This window comes from Loxodonta africana, chromosome 18 (genome assembly GCF_030014295.1).
Source record: "Loxodonta africana isolate mLoxAfr1 chromosome 18, mLoxAfr1.hap2, whole genome shotgun sequence".
Classification (NCBI taxonomy): domain Eukaryota; kingdom Metazoa; phylum Chordata; class Mammalia; order Proboscidea; family Elephantidae; genus Loxodonta; species Loxodonta africana.
Window position 1 is genome coordinate 36,365,119 of NC_087359.1, and position 18,855 is coordinate 36,383,973.

Here is an 18,855-nt window from a genome sequence, read left to right on the forward strand (position 1 = left end):
GATTGAACAATTTGAGTAGAGATAAGAATAGCCACAATGAATTACAACACATCAAATATGTTTAAACCCATGAGTTCATAATGAAACTAAAACAAAACAAAATCAAACCAAAAAAACCTCTCATATTGGTCACTTTTGAAGGATGCTAGAAAACCTCATTATCCTGAAAACTGGTAAATGAAATTAAAGAATCTTTATGCTACCTTTCCTACATAATTTGTACCTAAAAGAAACCAAACCAAACCCAGTGCCGTCGAGTTGATTCCGACTCATTGAGACCCTATAGGACAGAGTAGATCTGCCCCATGGAGTTTCCAAGGAGCACCTGGCAGATTCGAACTGCTGACCCTTTGGTTAGCAGCCGTAGCACTTAACCACTATGCCATGAGGGTTTCCAATTTGTATCTAGGGTTAGCCAAAGAGATGAGAAGTTATCTATCTTTATAAAATTATTTCAGAAAGGAATGATAGAATATGGCCATTACAAAGCAAACACAAATGAATTAACTGATCTGGGCAATGAGCACCAACAGCCGATGTCTCAAAAAAAGACAATGACGTGTGTGTGTCTACCCTGCCCTGATGGGGATGAATGTTTTATCATTAACATTATTTAGAACTACCTGCACATGGTGATAATAAAAAGCAGAATAATCTGTTTTTATTGTTATTAGTTATTGTTTTTAAATTCTCTACAGACACTGAACTCATTTAATGTCTGTACTCTAAGTAGAGGCTCCCATTGCCCCCTACCCCAACCCTGATATAACGTTGATAATATAACTTCTGTTAGAAGTACTCAAAACCACCTGTAAAATAGCTCTGGGATGGGTGAGGGATTGAGAATCAAACTTGAATCCATTTACAATTTAGAGGAAATAAAAGAGAGTAGAGAACCACGCTTTTAAAAAAACACCATGGGAATGCATTTAGCAAAATACAGACTGCGGGAAACTACAGGACAAATGACCCTTACAAATTGTAAGGAAAAAGAAAACAAGAGACATGGAGGAACAATCTACAGATAGAAAGGGGCCTATAGATGAAAAGACTTGAGACATTATCAATCAATAACAATCTCTAGACCTTATCTGAATACCAATGCAAACAAAACGTACCCCCCCGAAAAATTAAAAAACAATTGGGGAAATGTTAAAAAAAGAAAAAGCATGTCTCTGATATTAAGAAATATTCAGCAAATTTCTCTGAAATCTGTCCAAAAGTTTATCCTCATATTTTTGAACTTAAACAAGAGCTGCAAAAAGCTAACGTGGAGAGAAAACAGAATACGTGTCAACAATATGTGAGCTACAGACAAAAGAGAAAGTTAAGAGACCCTTACCCACAGCTCCATACATCTATGGCTGGTGTATAACGTTCTTCTCCCAACAGCAGTTCTGGAGGTCGGTACCACAGAGTAATGACTTTGTTTGTGTAAGGGCGACTGAAATGTAAGAAACAACCATGACATAGATATAAGATGGCTCCCAATTAAAAATATTTGTACAAAACTTATACACTAGAATTTCTATTCCCGAAAATAGACATAGCTGCCAATTAAAGATGGGACTGTTAAAAACAGCTCCATAGCAACATAACAGTTCAAAATAAACTGGATAGAAATAAGAGATGAAGAAAGAACTTCCATTCCCATTTGGGTTGACATGTTTCAACCAAGGGTTGATTCAATCATTTAAATAGAATTTATTGTCTAAAACCTAGGGTGGTAACACATTCAGAGAATCAAGGAACTCTGACAAGTACTGTGACTTGCTAGAATATCCAAGAATAAAAAGAATTCTTTCCCATTTTCCACATATAATTTTGATGAATGTCTTACCTCTCTTCAGAGTTATAAAGTCGAGCAAGTCCAAAATCTGCTAGCTTGATTTGCCCACTGCAAAACAAAAGACAATTGCTTTTATGAGTGACATCAGCACCCTCCAAACCACAACTGAAAAGTCTAGTGCAAATTCAGGAGTTAAAGGAATGACAAATTTTAATCTCTGCTCTCTTTAACTCTCAATGGTCACTCCCCCAGATTAAGCTTCTTTTGACTACTCCCCTCTAACACACCTCATGCCTGTTTTTGAACTATTACTGCAAATTTAGGATTTAACTCCTTAACTAATTCTTCTATCTTTCAGTTAAGCAACAGCGCCTAGAACCTGCTAGATTAAATACTTATTGTGGGGAAAAAAAGGGATGGGTTGTTCAAGATTAAGAGACCTAAGAAGCCAAATCTAATTCATAATCCTTGATTGATTCTGATTTGAACACACTAGCTGCGAATGACATTTTTGAGATAACTGAAAAAACATATGGACTGGGTGCTGGAAAATTAGAGAATAATTTTGTCAGAGAATTTAGGATCAAATGGCATGATGTCTATAACTTAAAATATTCCAGCAAAAAAATAAAAAGGAGGCAAATATGGCAAAATGTTAATAATTTTACCATATAACTGTTAAATTCAGTGATGGGTATATATATTGATAATATTAGTGTCCTGATATTTTTGTAATTTTTACATTTTTTGAAATAAAAAGTAAACTGCAACCTTTGGCTGTAACAGATTCTGTCAAACAGGGAGTACAGCTTTGATTGGAGCAAACAATTTTTTATGATTAACAAGATCCTCCTTGACTAATACTGTCATCACCTATGCCCAAAAGATACACAACTATCACCTTGGAAAGGTTCTCGGGCTTTAATGTAAATTAAGAATCACCTGGAAATCTTGTTAAAAAGTTTCCCATGCTGGCAAGTGGCCATCTAAGACGCATCAATTGGACTCTATCCACCAGGAGCAAAGGAGAATGAAGAATACCAAAGACATATGGTAAAAACGAGCCCAAGAAACAGAAAGAGCCACATAAACCAGAGACTCTATCAGCCTGAGAATGGAAGAACTAGAGGGTGCCTGGCTACCATTGATCACTGCCCTGACAGGGAACACAACAGGGAATCCCTGATGGAGCAGGAGAACAGTGGGATATAGATCTCAAATTCTCGTAAAAAGACGAGGCTTAATGGTCTGACTGAGATTAGAGGTAACTGGGAGGTCATGGTCCCTGGACCCTTTGTTGTTACTCCAAGATTAGAACCATTCCTGAAGCCAACTCTCCAGACAGAGACGGGACTGGACTATAAGATAGGTAACGATACTGGTGAGGAGTGAGCTTCTTGGCTCAAGGAGACACAAGACTATGTGGGCAACTCCTATCTGGAGGTGAGATGGGAGGGAAGAGTGGGACAGGAGCTGGCTGAATGGACATGGGGAATAGAGGGCGGAAAGGAGGAATGTGCTGTCTCATTAGGGGGAGAGCAGTTAGGAGTACATAGCAAGGTGTGTATAACTTTTTATATGACAGAATGACTTGATTTGTAAACTTTCACTTAAAGCACAATAAATAAAAAAGGAAAAAAAAAAAAAAAGTTTCCTGGGCCCCATTCCAGAGATGTGGATTCAGTAGGTCATAGCCTACACATCTCCATTTCTAAGAAGTGTATACACACCAATGCTGCTGGTCTGAGGACCACACTCTAAGACTCATTCCCTTAGAGGGATCACAACCACATTTGACTTTGCTCAGTATTCTGTCTTTGACAGTGATATCAAGGAAAAGTTTAAGAGCCTGATAGTGCAGATAAGGCAAAAAAATACAGATAGAGACTATGCTAGGATGTGTTCCCCAAAGTATGAGCAATATGATAAGATACTAAAAGACAGTAACTACTAGCAACAAAATTCTAATTCAACCCTTATCATTTCTAGCAAAGATTATGGACACCTACTCATTTGCCCTAAATGTCATTATATTTTTCTTAAGCTTAATTTATAAGCAAACTCTGAGAAAAGTAAGAAGTAAAGGATAGTTGACTTGAGCCCTATATTGGGACAAAGAGGGTTTCTCTAATCCCTTGGCATTCTTACTGAGAGCCTGAAATGATCCCAGACTCAGAGCAAACAGCAGGAATGAAAATTAAAATGGCAACAGACACACAGTTATGAAAAAGGGGCTAGACCTACATATTATCAGCACTTAGCATATTTCCTATCTGGCACATGTTGTTGTTAGCTGCCATCGAGTCAGCCCCAGCTTCGTGGCAACCCTATGCACAATGGGATCAGACCACTGTGATCCATAGGGGTTTTTTTGGGGGGGGCTGATTTTTTGGGAAGTAGATCACCAGGCCTTTCTTCCTATTCTGGAAGCTCCACTGAAATTAGTTCAGCATCACAACAACACACAAGCCTCCAGTGACAGATGGGGGTGGTGGCTGTGCTTGAGGGGTACTGGCCAGGAATCAAAACCACATCTCCTGCATGGAAGGTGAGAATTCTATCACTAAACCATCACTGCCCCATCTGGCACATAAACCAAAAAAACCAAACCAGTAGCCATTGAGTTGATTCCGACTCATGGTGGCCTCACATGCTGCAGAGTAGAATTGCGCTTCACAGGGTTTCCAAGGCTGTGACTTTTCGGAAGCAAATTGCTAGGCCTTTCTTCAGAGGCACCTCTGGGTGAGTGTGAATGGCCAACCTCTCAGTTACTAGTGGAGTGCTTACCATATTTGCCTCCTTCTATTTTTTCCTGTAGTATTTTGAGTTACAGACATCACTACATTTGACTGTAAATACTCTGACAAAATTAAATAGTGTACCACACAGGGAGAAACCCTGGTGGCGTAGTAGTTAAGTGCCACTGCTGCTAACCAAAAGGTTGGCAGTTCAAATCCACCAGGTGCTCCTTAGAAACTCTATGGGGCAGTTCTACTCTGTCCTTTAGGGTCGCTATGAGTTGAAATCGACTCGATGGCAACGGGTACGGTACGGTACCACCCAGGGTATTAAATAAATGTACCTTGAACGTAATAATAGTATATGACAGATCATCCTGATACCACTCAGTTACTAATTACTGCTTTTCCCTTCCAAATGAACCATTATGGTGATACAGTATGAAGTGTGGAAGTACTGGTAAACATTTGGCAATATAAAATAGAAGTGTCATTATATTGTTTATTAGGCCAGAACATCACAAGAATAAGCTGAATATAGAGATTTGCACGGATTCCCTTCTGAGACCATTAGTTTAACTGCTTTTTGATCACAGATTTTCAAGTACTTGATGTCTTTATTTCCTCCCAGTTTATCAGCTCTCCATTACATTTTCTCCTTTGACCAGTTAACCAAAGTACTGTCTTGATAGTTCCCATCACTTATTATCTTTTAATATATCTAATTCATATGTCTCTTAATTCCAGATCAACAGAGAATCTACGTTTTCTGCTGCTACCTAGAGAGCTGAACAAAAGCTGAAGAAAAAAAATCACACAATTATATAGATTGGTCCCACTACAAAATGTGTGGTTTCCTATCTCAGTTAGGCCCTGAATGCTGTTTGTTAGTCCTTTGCTTATCTTTGGCAAGCAACCTCTCCTGCTTGGCTGTCATTACCAACCTTTGGCATTCTCCTTAATGCCCTAGTCCACCCCCTGCCTCTCACTTTCAAGAGTACAGTTTTTTTCTTCTTCACTGACATAAGTCCTAAGATGAAAGCTACTTAACATTTCATCTATAAACTTAGTTGAATCTATTATCTTTCCTTCCTCTTTCTGTTTAATTACAGAAAGTACGTCAATCCCTTATTCAAGGATAATCCCTCTAACTGTGGCCATGATCCCAACTCCTCTAGAACCCTGTTCCTTTAAATATGCCCAAGTCTCTGCCATCCTTAAAATAAAAAGACATATATACCTCTACCTCCTGTTAACTGCACTACCCACCCACTTACTCTACAGTAAAGTCATCACTGACCCTTTATCTTCACATTCTTCTTACAGCTTACCATCTGTCTGCATCACCTGATATCAATGACCAATCCCTTCTTAAACTTGCCTATCTTGCATTCATGATATTTTCTATCTCTTTAACTATTCCGTTGGATTCTACCTTTTGACATCTTTTCAATATTTTTAACTCCCAAATCTATACTGGTAGTTTGGATCTCCCATATGACCCTATGTCTATTAGATATCATCACGCTAATAAACATATCCAAAAGAGACTCACTCTCCACCCTACCCAACCTGCTTTTCCTTCAGTATTCTCTATACTGACTGGTAGTGCCAACCATTTAGATAGTTTCTCAAGTAATAAATATGGGTGTTATCTTAAAAGTACTTTTTCTCATTCATTCCCCACTCACTCACCAAAGTCTACTGATCTACCAAGTCCAACCTGTTCATCCCTATTAGCAATGCCTTGGTTAGTTCAGTTACTATTTCTTAGGATGTTCTTAATAGGTCTCCCTGCCTGCAGTCTATACACCATATAGGGATCATTTAGTGACAGATTAATTGTATTTCTCCTAGATCTAAAACAATTTGGTCTCATCTATACTTGTGTAACCACACAATTTAAAAGAATGTATTACTTGTATAATTAAAAACCAACAAAAAAAAAAACCCAAACCAGCACTGTTCAATAGCTCCCTATCACCTACAGATGAAAGTTTAAACTCCTTAGTGGGATATACAAGATCCTCAAATTAGCCCCTTGCAACTGTCCGGCTTCAACTCTCACCATTACGTGTGTCACCTTCTTGCTCTAATACTGACCTACTTAATATGAAAAAATAACTGAGCTTAATAAATGTTTACTGAATTGAGCAATTCATTTAAGTCCCCTGTTAAACTCTGAGCTCCACAGGGTGACCAATCATCCCACATGGGACTTTTGTATTAAAACCAGGACAGTTCTGTATAAACCTAGAAGGTTGATCACCCCATGCCATAAGGACAGGAAATGTGTTATAATCATTCCATATTCCTATACAGATATTGTCTGTTAAACAGAACTGAACAGAAATGTTTAAAACAATGGGCGAATCAGACACAGATGGATATAAATAGCCCAGTTACCTGAAGAACCAAATACTGGGCTGCTCTTTACCCCTTAATAGGTAGGGCTTTACAAAAAACAGAAAAAAAACTAGAGCAAATAATTCTTCAGACATCATCAAGGCAGCAAATGACTACTGAGGAAGAAGCAGATGATGAACACTTCTGAAACATTCATACCTGTTCATCACCAAATTCTTGTCTGTCTATAATATTAAAATCTAGGAGTAAGTGTTGGACAGAAGGGTCAGTCACCAGCTACACCTGTATTTACTCTGAAACGTGTGAGAAAGGCTCAAGAGCAGTTAAAGGAGCAGGCATACTCTCCTCCACTAAGTAACGGGGAATATCACCAAGAACTCAATGTGTGTTTGATTTTGTTTAGGGCTACAACAGTATTATTTACTAAATACGGCAAAAGTTTTCTGAACACTGTTGCAGGATGAGTGATTCCCTAGAATACTTGCATTTAAAAAATTTTTACAATCCTGCCTCTGTTAATTCCTTACCAAAACTGAGTCTGGAGGCTCTGGTGATCACAGTACCCTTATCCTAAGTTATTTCTCAAGTAAAACATCAGGTGTTTCTAAAAGCAAAAAAATCTGCACTACCAGGTTTATCTATAATCCCAAATAACTAGTTAAAACTAAGGGCGTTAGAGGAGAGGAATAAAAGTGTTTAACCCCATTTGGTTACTATATTACCTGTTGTTCAGCAAAATGTTAGAACACTTAATATCTCGATGCAGGAAATTCTTTTTGTGACAGTAATCCAATCCTTCCATTAGCTGTTTCATGAATGACTTGATATGATCCTCAGAAAAGTGCACCAAACCAGATTCTAATAGTCCCATTAAGTCATGGTCCATATACTCAAATACAAGGTAAAAGGCACCTACACGAGATGAAAAAAAAATTACAAATAAGACAAAAACAATGCTAAAATAACAATATCTCAAATTTTAATACAATTTTAAGAGTTGTCCCTAAGACCATAAGACTCTCTGGGACAACCTTTTAATTTTATGGGTGAAGAAACTAAATGATCTGAATAACTAGCTCTTCTAAGAATAAACAATAGCACAACTATTTGAATTAATCTGATTACTAGTCCAGCGCTTTTTGGACTACTTTTGTCTTAAGGGGACAATTGCCCTGATCAGATTGTACTGACTTTTATGATCTAAACAAGAGGTTAGCAAATTATGAACCTATAGCCAAATCCAAACAACCTCTTGTTGTTATAAATAAAGTTTTATTTGTAACACAGTCGTGTCCATTTGTTATGAATTGTCTATGACTACTTTTGTGAAGTCTTTACATTAGTTAGCAGGATACATAAAATGCCAGGCCCATCATGGTATATAGATTATTAGTGAAATTCACAGTATTTAAAAACTGAAAAAACAAAAACAAAAAAAAAAACCTCATCTAATTCGGCCCCTTAATTTAGAAGTAAATACAAGGAGTAAGAAGTGCTCCAAACAACTGTGAAAGATATGAAATCCACACTATCTTTCCACTTTTGGCAGGGAATGTGATAGCAGCGGAAGCCCTAGTGGCATAGTGGTTAAGAGCTACAGCTGCTAACCAAAAGGTTGACAGTTTAAATCCACCAGGCGCTCCTTGGAAACTTTATGGGGCAGTTCTACTCTGTCCTACAGGGTCTCTATGAGTCAGAGACAACTCGATAGCAACAGGTCTTTTTTTTTGTTTGTTTATGATAGCGGCAACTTTTATTACATAAGAAACACTAGACCTGGTCAGACAATGATCTAATTAGTCCAAAATTGTCTTATAGTAGCATAAACAAAGAACCAAAAACAAACCCACTGCCATCAAGTTGATTCTGACTTATAGCGACCCTGTAGGACAGAGCAAAACTGTCCCATGGGGTTTCCAAGGAGCGGCTGGTAGATTCGAACTGCCGACCTTTTGGTTAGCAGCCGTGCTCTTAACCACTGTGCCGTCAATAATTCCTACTCTAGGGGATGAGCTTCAAAAAGTCTGTAAATTCTCTAAAATATTATGTACCATTTTAAACAAATGTGCATTTTTTAAAAAGTGTGAGTCCATAGCTTTTGCAAAATGTTCAAAGAGATTCATGATCTCTAAGAGAAATTCACCTAAGACGTCATACAAATTAATAAGAAAAACAGTAAGATTGGAAAGAAGTCAACATAAAACATAAAAAGACAACTTAAAAAAAAAGAAAGTAAATAAAACTGATAAACATATAGGGAGAAAACTCAGAAAATAAGAAATTCAATCCAAAATAATGGTATCATACCTCATCTATCAAGATGTTGGGGAGGGTACAATGATGGGCATTCACTGGTAGGACATAAATTGTTACTATCTTGCTTCTAGCAACCTATCATTAATATGAAATTCTACTTCTAAGAAGCTACACCAAGGAAATAAATCAAAATGCCAAGATTTATGCACAAAATGCTCAATGCAATGTTGTTATAATATTAAACCAAAATTAGAAACAAAATGTTTAACAAAGGAATGGTAAAGCAACTCTGGGTTCATCTATCTTTATTTGCAATCATTAAAACACATTAATAATATTGGAAATTATGACATATATTTAGTTATAAAACACTAAATATACTTTGAACTCAAAAAACAAACAAACCCATTGCCATTGAGTTGATTCTGACTCCTAGCAATCCTATGAGATAGAACAGAACTGCCCCACAGGGTTTCCAAGGAGCAGCTGGTGGATTCAAACTTCCAACCTTTTGGTAAGTAGCCATATCACTTAATCACTGCACCACCAAAGCCCACTTTGATCTCAGTTATATTAAAATAATATAATATGTATAATATAAAGTAGGGAAAGGAAATATGCCAAAATGTTAATACTACAGTGGTTTTCTATGGATGATGGTATATTGAGTCGAAGTGGGAGAGAAGTGATTATTTTTTTCTTTTTCTTACTCTTCAATTTTTCCGCAATGGGAATGCATCACATCCAGTTGTTCATGATTTTATAGCTTAAAAAAATTTTTTTAAATTTAAATAGTACAGAATCCAAGGATTAAAAGTAAACCCCTTTCCAGAAGCAACCGATTAACAATTTCTTATGAATCCTTCTAAACACTATCTACACATTGCATTATTTTTATAATCAGGACAAAAAAAAACTGACACACACCCTGAAATGGGTCCAGTATTCTTAATTCTATTCAGATTTGACCCTAAGTACTGTTGTGTAAGCACTTTTCTTTTTGTTTGCTTTAAAACTACTTTTCTTAAACTCAAGGGGTGTCGCTCCCCTAGTGCTAATATCCTTGAGGCTCTGTAACTCTGTCTTCACTTTATCCCTTACTGTCCTAATTTTATACATCTCAACCACACTCTCTTTTAACATTCCAAACTATATTTACAGGTGCCATCGCTTCACTTGACCCTAAAAGCTCTATCTTCAGGTGCCCATCTCTAAGCCCTGTTCAGATTTGCTTTATAAAAGGCAGGTTGGATGATATCAAATTATTGTTATTACAATACAATTTCTTACCAAAAAAAAAAAAAAAAAAAGACTTTAAAAACCTACGAACAGTTGGTTGGAAGATGGTCTTTTATCATTTATCTTGTCTTATTAGATGTGACAGCAGACCCTACCTAATGCATATTTTAATGATTAACAAGGATTTCTAAAAGTATGAAGAGTACACTGACAAAGAATAAATATTTAAAAAAATAAGCACTGCCCAGCACAAGAGCAATCTGCCAACATCTTAATTCTGGCAGGGAGTACAGAAAGAAGCTGTACTTTAGCACTACGTATTAAAAAATTATAACGAGCAAAAAAGTTAAGGAAAATAAGATCATTATCAAACTACCCTGTAGAAAGTTTTCTGCTAGTACCTTTGTCCTTCTTGAAATCCAGTGCATCTTGTTTATCTGTGACAATTTCCTTCATGTTAACAACACTTCGATGGATCAACTGACGAAGGATTTTGATCTCACGAATGGCTGTAATTGGGAAGCCTTCTTTCTCATTGTCTAGTCTCACTTTCTTCAAGGCCACTAGCTCCCCTGCCAAAACAAATTCAAACCATCACCATCAATTAGCATTTCTTGGCGACCATCATGAACCAGCCAAATATATGCCTCTACTCTGAAAGACAGATTTAATATCTACTTAAATGCTTATTTAAGGAGATCTGGTGGTGCAGTGGTTAAGCACTCAGCTGCTAACCATAAGGTTAGCACTTCAAACCTGCCAGCCACTCTGCAGGAGAAAGATGTGGCAGTCTGCTTCCGTAAATATTTATAGCTTCGGAAACCCTATGGACAGTTCTACTCTGTCCTACAGGGTCACTACGAGTAGGAATTGACTCAACAGCAAGGGGTTTTTGGGTCAATGCTTATTTGCCAGATGCTTTTACATTTTAAAGAAAAAAAGTCCCTATGCGCCTTTCAGCTTTCATATTTAAGACTTAGAATTAATTTTTAACAATATTCAGTTAGGTCTAAAAAATTCAGAATATTAAAATAAACTAATAATTCAACTTCATTTATCTTTAAAGACTTCCCCCTTACCAAATGAGTAACATAGAAATTTTATTTTTACTATCCTTGAATTCCCAAGAAGCTATAAAAATGTTTAGAATGGGCAACAAGGAGAGGAGGGTTTTAAAACAGTAATAATTATACTCTTTGGACAACTTTAGACTATGTAGTAACTTTTGGAGATCAAATTAGATCTCAAAATTTATTTTTGCTAAATCCATTTAAGACATTTCCCGCTGCCATGGAGTCAATTCCAACTCACAGTAATCCTATAGGACAGGGCAAAACTGCCCCATAGGGTTTCCAAGACTGCAATCTTCATGGATGCAGACTGCCGTATCTTTCTCCCACAGAGTGGCTGGTAGCTTCAAACTGCCAACCTTTCAGTTAGCAGCAGTATGCTTAACCCCTGTGCCATCAAGTGTCCTTTTTTAAGACATTAGTATTGCTAAATTACTAACCTTCGGACATCTAGAATTTTGTGGCAAAATTTTGTTATTGTTGGCTGCTGTGGAATCAGCCCCCAGCTGACAGCAACCTCATGCACAATGGAAGAAACTGCTGCCTGGTCCTGTACCACCCAGGATCCATTATGGATCAGACTGCTGTGACCCGTAAGGTTTTCATGAAATGATTTTCAGAAGCAGATCACCAGCTCTTTCTTCTTTCCTCCTTAGTCTGGAAACTCTGCTAAAACCTGTTCAGCGTCATAGCAACATGCAAGCCTCCACTGATGGATGGGTGGTGGCTATGCATGAGGTGCACTGGCCAGAAATTAAACCCAGGAATCGAACCAAGGTCTCCTGCATGGAAGGTGAGAATTTTACCACCGAACCACTCCACCCCCATGGCAATATTTACCTGTGTCTTTGTCCTTGGCTTTATACACTTGACCATAGGTTCCCTCTCCAATAATCCCAATTATGTCAAACTTGTCCACACAGCGTTTCCCCCAGTCACTTTCTGTTTGTCTTCTTTCTCCGTAACGAGGGCAACAAATTCTAAACAAAACAAAACAAAATAAAAACAACAAAGAAGTGACTTTAAAAGATTATATCTATTGAAAGAAGAAAGCAATTCTTTTACACTGGCCCTTGCATTTTCTGAATTTTCTTATTAAAAAGGCAGGAATCAAATGGTATGAAATAGTTTAAATAGTCTCTCACAATGGTTAAGACAAAGATATTAGCTTCAGAAAGCCTTAAGATCAAATAACAGTTTTGCTGCTTACTTTCTGACCTCTCTTGAGTATCAGCTTCCTCAGCTATAGAACGGAAAAAGAATCCTACATCATGGGGTTACTATTAAAAGAAAATATAAAAATCTCGCAATAAGATGTGCTTAATAAATGGTAACTATTTTTATTATTAAGAGAGGAATGTTCATAATCAGAAGATCAAACCTGGATTCTAGTACCTTAATGGCATAGCAATTTACGTGCTTTAGGAAAAAAAAAATCCACACCCATTGATTTTTCATTAACCTATGCATGGTGGACATGTCCTGAATAAAAGGTCTTTTTCCTTCTTTAATACTCTTAGCATTATGAACTCAAAAGACAAGATGAGATCAGTCAGTGTGCGCTGTATATTTTGATTTGGGAAATTACTCCTTCTCTGAAAGCACAGCTAGATATCTGTGGGTGCAGATGAACAGTTGTCTCCTAGAAAAGTTTTTACCCATTGAAATAAAAGACAGGGGCAAATTTCTATGATCTTTCTGGCATGGGTTGTGGAAGAGAAGTAGGAGGTTTAGGTCCAAAGGTAAGGAAGAAAGCTGTAATTAAGGATAAGTAGCTGCAAAAACTCACTTTGGTCTCTTTTTATATGACTGCTGAGGTGGTGTGATTGCCTTTGGTTCTGGAGAGTCTGGGGGAGATGGATCCCCACCAGGGAGCTCCGGAGGGAGAGGGAGGTCCATGAGTGAGTGACGTGTCCTCTGTTCCTTCTCTTTCTTTACAGGTTTTGAAGGAAGAGTTTCTTTTGGACTAAACAATGGAAAGGAAGAGAAGAAATTAATCACAATTATGTAAGGGGCAGGCAAATAAAACTTTTCAAAGAGATAATAACACCTGGCTATTAAAAGATTACAAGGATTTTACTTTTAAGGGAAAAAATCCATAATAAAACAAAGAAATGGACTTTATCACAGCTACAGGTAACTGGACAGAAATCTATAGCATGCTAAAGGAAGAATGAAAAAGTAGGATATTACTTATAGATCCTTTATCAAACTCTTTAATGTCCTTCCTAAGATTTTTTGGATATCCACTGAGATGAAATAAAATGCAGGAAGTAATCAATCAAAAGGCACAAAGGACACTACAATTTATGGAGTTCATTAACCCTACTCTATTTTAACCAGCAAAATTTAAATAATGAACAAGAGCTCAACAATTTAACACTACTGTATTACCAAAGATACGGAGAGAACTTGGAAAAAGGAAATGCTATTTTAGAGTTTTGTTTTTTTAAACAAGAAATATAGTTAAGCTAAATGTCAAAACTAGTGAAAATATATTGACTTATTCTATCAACTTGGAAGGAGAAAATCATCTCTGACCAGCAAAAATGGATAAATAACCCTTAAACTAAAAATTTAAGGGGAAAGAATCGCAAACAACTATCTCAGAATCATTAAGGCAGTTGGTAGCAGAAGTCCTCTCATGATAATCAACAAATTAATATAGTCAGTGGGGGTGGGGATAGCTCTCCTGGAATAGATAGGAAAAGAAAGTTTTCAGATCCAATTTTTGAGTAAAATCTCATAATTATTTATGAGTAAAGGAAGGACTCAGTGTCATGCACACCCTCAGAAAAGACAGAAACCTTAGCGCAGCATACTAACACACGCCTACAAATAAACCACGCTAGACCGTCTTTTCTACCTCTTCATACTACCAGGTAGTTGAAAAGGATCTGAGAATGCTAATCACATTAGGATCCTCCACTTTTCTGACGGTTGATTATAAAAAGCACATATATTCTTTGCCCAAATACCATAAAGAACAGATCTACTTCTTAGCAAGTCACCTTTTTAAAAGCATGTTGCTGCCCTTTGTGTATGAAATTCTAACTCTTCTCCAAAAAGTATTTTTTCAAAATATAAGAATACAATCTCAAGAGCTACTACTTCCTACCAATTTTTATCATTTTAATTTCTTGTAAAATCAGACAGAATAAATAATTTAGGTTAGTTTGTACCACACATCAACCAGAACTGGAATAGTTAATAGAATGTAAAATGAACATCTGAAATTTTCTGTTGAGTTACTGGTAGAGACGGACATACAACATTATTATAATGTATTTGCACCAAGATTTTTCCACCCTGGGAACACAGTACATTATCAGAAACTCTTGAGTTAGAATGCAATAGGAATGAAAAAAAGCCCCCAATTTCTAAGACGTTCAGGAAAGAAAAAATCCGTAATTTCTCAACTACTAATGTCAGAATACTCTTTATAAATCTCATTTCCTCATGATTCAAAAACAGATTTCTTCTTGGTTCTGCTTCACTAGAAGAACAAGAACAAAAGTATCTGGGTTATCTCACCATCATTTCAAGTAAGTTCAAACAGTTTTATATTTAGGTTTTGTTTTCTTCAAGGGTTCAAATAAATATTTGCTAAGAAAACGTACGTTGCTTTTGGGAAATTACGTTTTTTTGCTTGCTTATTTCAAGAAAGAATGAGTGTTTCATAGGAAAAGTACTACCAGTTCAGGGCAAACAATTTGAATAGAGGTCAAATGCTCTTCAAACCAATTTCACTGTACCAAAAACTTTGAAATAATGGTGGCTCATAAATCCCAATGTCTAAGAACATTATGGACTTTACCCTTTAATGTAGCACACTTACTGCTCCACTAATAGCCAAAAGGTTGGCAACCGGAACCCACCCTTAGGCACCTAGGAAGACAAGCCTGGTGATCTGCTTCTGAAAGGTCACAGCCTGGAAAATTTTCCGGAGCAGCTCTACTCTGCACACATGGGGTCACCACGAGTCAGAACTGAACCGACAGCAACTAACAACAACATAAAGTGTTGAGGACATGTGGTAGATGCAAAGAGGGTCTAACATGAGGGAGTGGATACTATTATGTCAAAGCCCTTACTTGAAGATTCAGTACCAGGAAGTGATGATTTCCCGTATCAATATCGGTAATTCCTTGTTCCCCATTTAGGTCTGAGGACAGGTTCATATGTGGTGAGTGGATTGCACTCTGTACAGTAACTAAAAAAACAAAACCTATCAAGTTCTAGGACTGTCCAAATTTTAGAATCTAGGTAGTATCTTGGAACTCATGAAAATGGAATCTGATCTGTAGATACAATATAAATACCTCTAATAAGTCTTTGTTGTTAATAAAGAATATGGAATTTACATTTAAACTATTTAAAAAGAAATTTCTCAGTAATTTTTAAATTTCAACTGCATAAATTATTTTAAATATAGCTATTTATCTCAACCTTAAAGCAGGTTGTTTAAAAAGTAATTTCACGTATATTTACAAACTTGTATTAAAAATTTGAATACATAAAATACAGAAGCCAAGCATCCTACTAGCAAAATCCTAAATCAAACTGGAATCTCAGACGGATCCTTACTTTCTTTTCTACACAGAACTTAATACTTCTAGAGGTAGTCTTTTAAAATAGTGTGGAATGTAAGTCCAAATGAGCAAGGCTTTCAGAAAAATAAGGCAGAAGAAAACAAGATTAAAAAACCTAGGCGGTTAACTGAAATTTCTAAGAAAAGTATATAGATGATCTTCTTAAAAGCAAAGAGATTCCCATGTGCAGTCTTTGGCTCTTGACATTAAGAACTGTAGACCAAGAATCAGAAAGGTTTTTGCAATGTTGGGTTGAAGCCGTCAACCTTTCGGTTAGCAGCCAAGCACTTAACTGTTGCGCCCTAAGCTAAATTCACTCTTCCATTTGATATCTGGATTAATACAGGCTTGACCAAAATATATGTTTGAAAGGAAATTTTCATTCTTTTCCCAAAAGGACTCTAAAAGAAAGACAAATTCTCTAATACAAACTTTACATCATCCATATGTCAACTAATTCTTAATCGCAGAAGCCCAGTGTCATTTTACATTGGCTCCTTCAGCAATTTTACTTACTCATTCAAACAACGAATATTTACTGACTGTACTCTGTGTTCTATGTTTAAGGTACTATAGGCAAGAAAAACATGTGTAAGTCACATTCTCAGTATTTAAGCTGCTGCAGACTTAAGTGAAAAGATAAACTAGAGAGAAACATAAGTGAGCTCCCTATACAACTTTCAGATTTCTTTCCGAAAAGTTTTCCAACATAAAAACTATTTTTCATGTAAAAGACAGGAGCAGCTGGTACGTGGACAGAGGCATCAAAAAAAAATTTTTTTAAAAAAACAAGATTAAAAAGCCATCTAGAATATAAAATTGAAAAAAAGAAAAATTAAAATTAATGGAAGAAGTCTTCAGTTCCATTATTCTACCTTTAAAAATTAGTATTGCATGTAGTAAACAATGAAATAGTTAATAATCAACTGATATTAGTCATATATTTAAAAATAATTACACCGGGCTAGGAAATTATAGTATACTTTCAGAATCAGAACCGATATATAGCAAAAACAGTTTTGTTCACTTCATTCTCTCATACACATTTTTAAAGACAGCCACATATCCCCAAACACTGAATGGCCTTACTTTACTCTTCATCCCTGGGCTGAAAGATAAAAATCTCCAATTGCCTTCTATTAAAATTATCCCATCTCTGGAAATCTACATTCTACACTGACGTATGATAAGTTCAACAATTATTTGTAGGCTTGGATAGCCAAGTAATTAAGAATTCAAGACCCTTAGCCACACTGATACTGTTCTACCAACTGTGTAAACTAATATTTAAATAAGGTTCCTGTGGATAGATAATGGGCAAGGGTCCTTTTGGATAATGCTCAACTATTTCCTTTTCCAGCAAAACCTATAAAAACAGTTTTTATCTATGAGAAGTACACTGTGTACCTCAAACAAATTTTTCTACATAAATGTCAGGTTCTGTTCTTCTCCTTTGTAATTCTGAGGATGTGGCAGAATTCATAAATACCTATTAATATTAGAAAGAGCATGCGGAATTTTTCCTTAACATCAGATTTATCACTATGAATAGGAATGAAGCCATTTTTTTACATAGTCTCTCTCTTTTTTCATTTAATGCACTTGTACCTTCGTGAAAGGCACAGAGAGTAGTGTCTAGGATATAGACCAAAAGGGCTGAGCTGAAATGTATCCTCATCCAAATTATTAATGTCATCTGCAAAGGAGAGAAGGCATGAGAAATGGTCTGGGATGAAAGATAAGTGGTACTTTTCTGCTTCAAGTTTACTACAATAAATGCAACTCATATTCTAGAAACTTAGAGGGCAGGATCTCAGTAGTAAGAACAGTAACACAAAGACTGTCACGGCATGTGTCATTGCTAAAGTATGTTTGGTTGGTGGTACTTGCCTGGCTAGTCCTGCCAAGAAATTAAATAAATACATTTCTGAATGCCTACCATAAAATCAGATTCATGCCTCATAATCATTCTCAATACTCAGAGAACTTACTAGAATTAGAGCATTTCCCATCATCCCATTGTGAATTATATTCCATACATAGTTATTTCACTTCTTATGTGTGTATACATATATATATATATATATATATACACACACACGTATGTATACATTTTTAAAACCCTGTTCACAATAAACATGGTGGGGCAACCCTATTCATAATAAACATGGTGGGGAACCTGGATCAGGAGGGAAAAAAAAAACCTTCGGTAACAAAAGACATTTTGAGGACCACCAGGAATACCTGTAGGAGCCCTGGTGATGCAATGGTTAAATGCTTGGCTGCTAACCGCAAGGCTGGTGGTTTGAACCTACACAATGGCTCTGCAGAAGAAAGACCTGGTGATTTGCGTACAGCCTGGAAAACAATAAGGGGCAGTTCTACTCTGCACATGAGGTCACTGTACGTTGAAAATCAATTGATATTATGGTATCGATATGATTTTCTTATATAATTAAATCAACATTAATTTTTTTTTTAGGGTGCTGAAGGTAGTGTGGTAATAGAGAAAAACGTTCTTATTCTTAGGAAAGATGTTGAAGAATTTAGGAGTGGAATGTCATGATATCTTCAATTAAAGCAAACGTGGCAAAAGTTAACAGCTGTTGAATCTAGGTAAAAAAATATATGGCTGTTAATTGCATGGCAACTCTGGTGGCATAGTGGTTAAGTATGACGGCTGCTAACCAGAAGGTCAGCAGTCCGAATCCACCAGGCGCTCCTTGCAAACTCTATGAGGCAGTTCTACTCTGTCCTATAGGGTCACTATGAGTCAGAATCAACTCGATGGCAGTGGGTTTGGT

At 36.6% G+C, this 18,855-nt stretch overlaps 1 protein-coding gene across 15 annotated transcripts in view; it reads right to left on the reverse strand.

Moving 5' to 3' along the window:
• Window positions 1–18,855, reverse strand: part of CDK12 (cyclin dependent kinase 12) — a 63,847-nt gene that overhangs the window by 37,786 nt on the left and 7,206 nt on the right. For all 15 annotated transcript variants that reach the window (XM_023553651.2, XM_023553650.2, XM_023553649.2 and 12 more), the window contains exons 3-8: window positions 13,249–13,425; window positions 12,300–12,439; window positions 10,791–10,961; window positions 7,617–7,806; window positions 1,841–1,897; window positions 1,343–1,444 (exon numbers count right to left, since the gene is read on the reverse strand). In XM_023553651.2, the coding sequence (XP_023409419.1) occupies window positions 1,343–1,444; window positions 1,841–1,897; window positions 7,617–7,806; window positions 10,791–10,961; window positions 12,300–12,439; window positions 13,249–13,425 (837 nt within the window). The remainder of the gene's footprint in view (window positions 1–1,342; window positions 1,445–1,840; window positions 1,898–7,616; window positions 7,807–10,790; window positions 10,962–12,299; window positions 12,440–13,248; window positions 13,426–18,855) is intronic.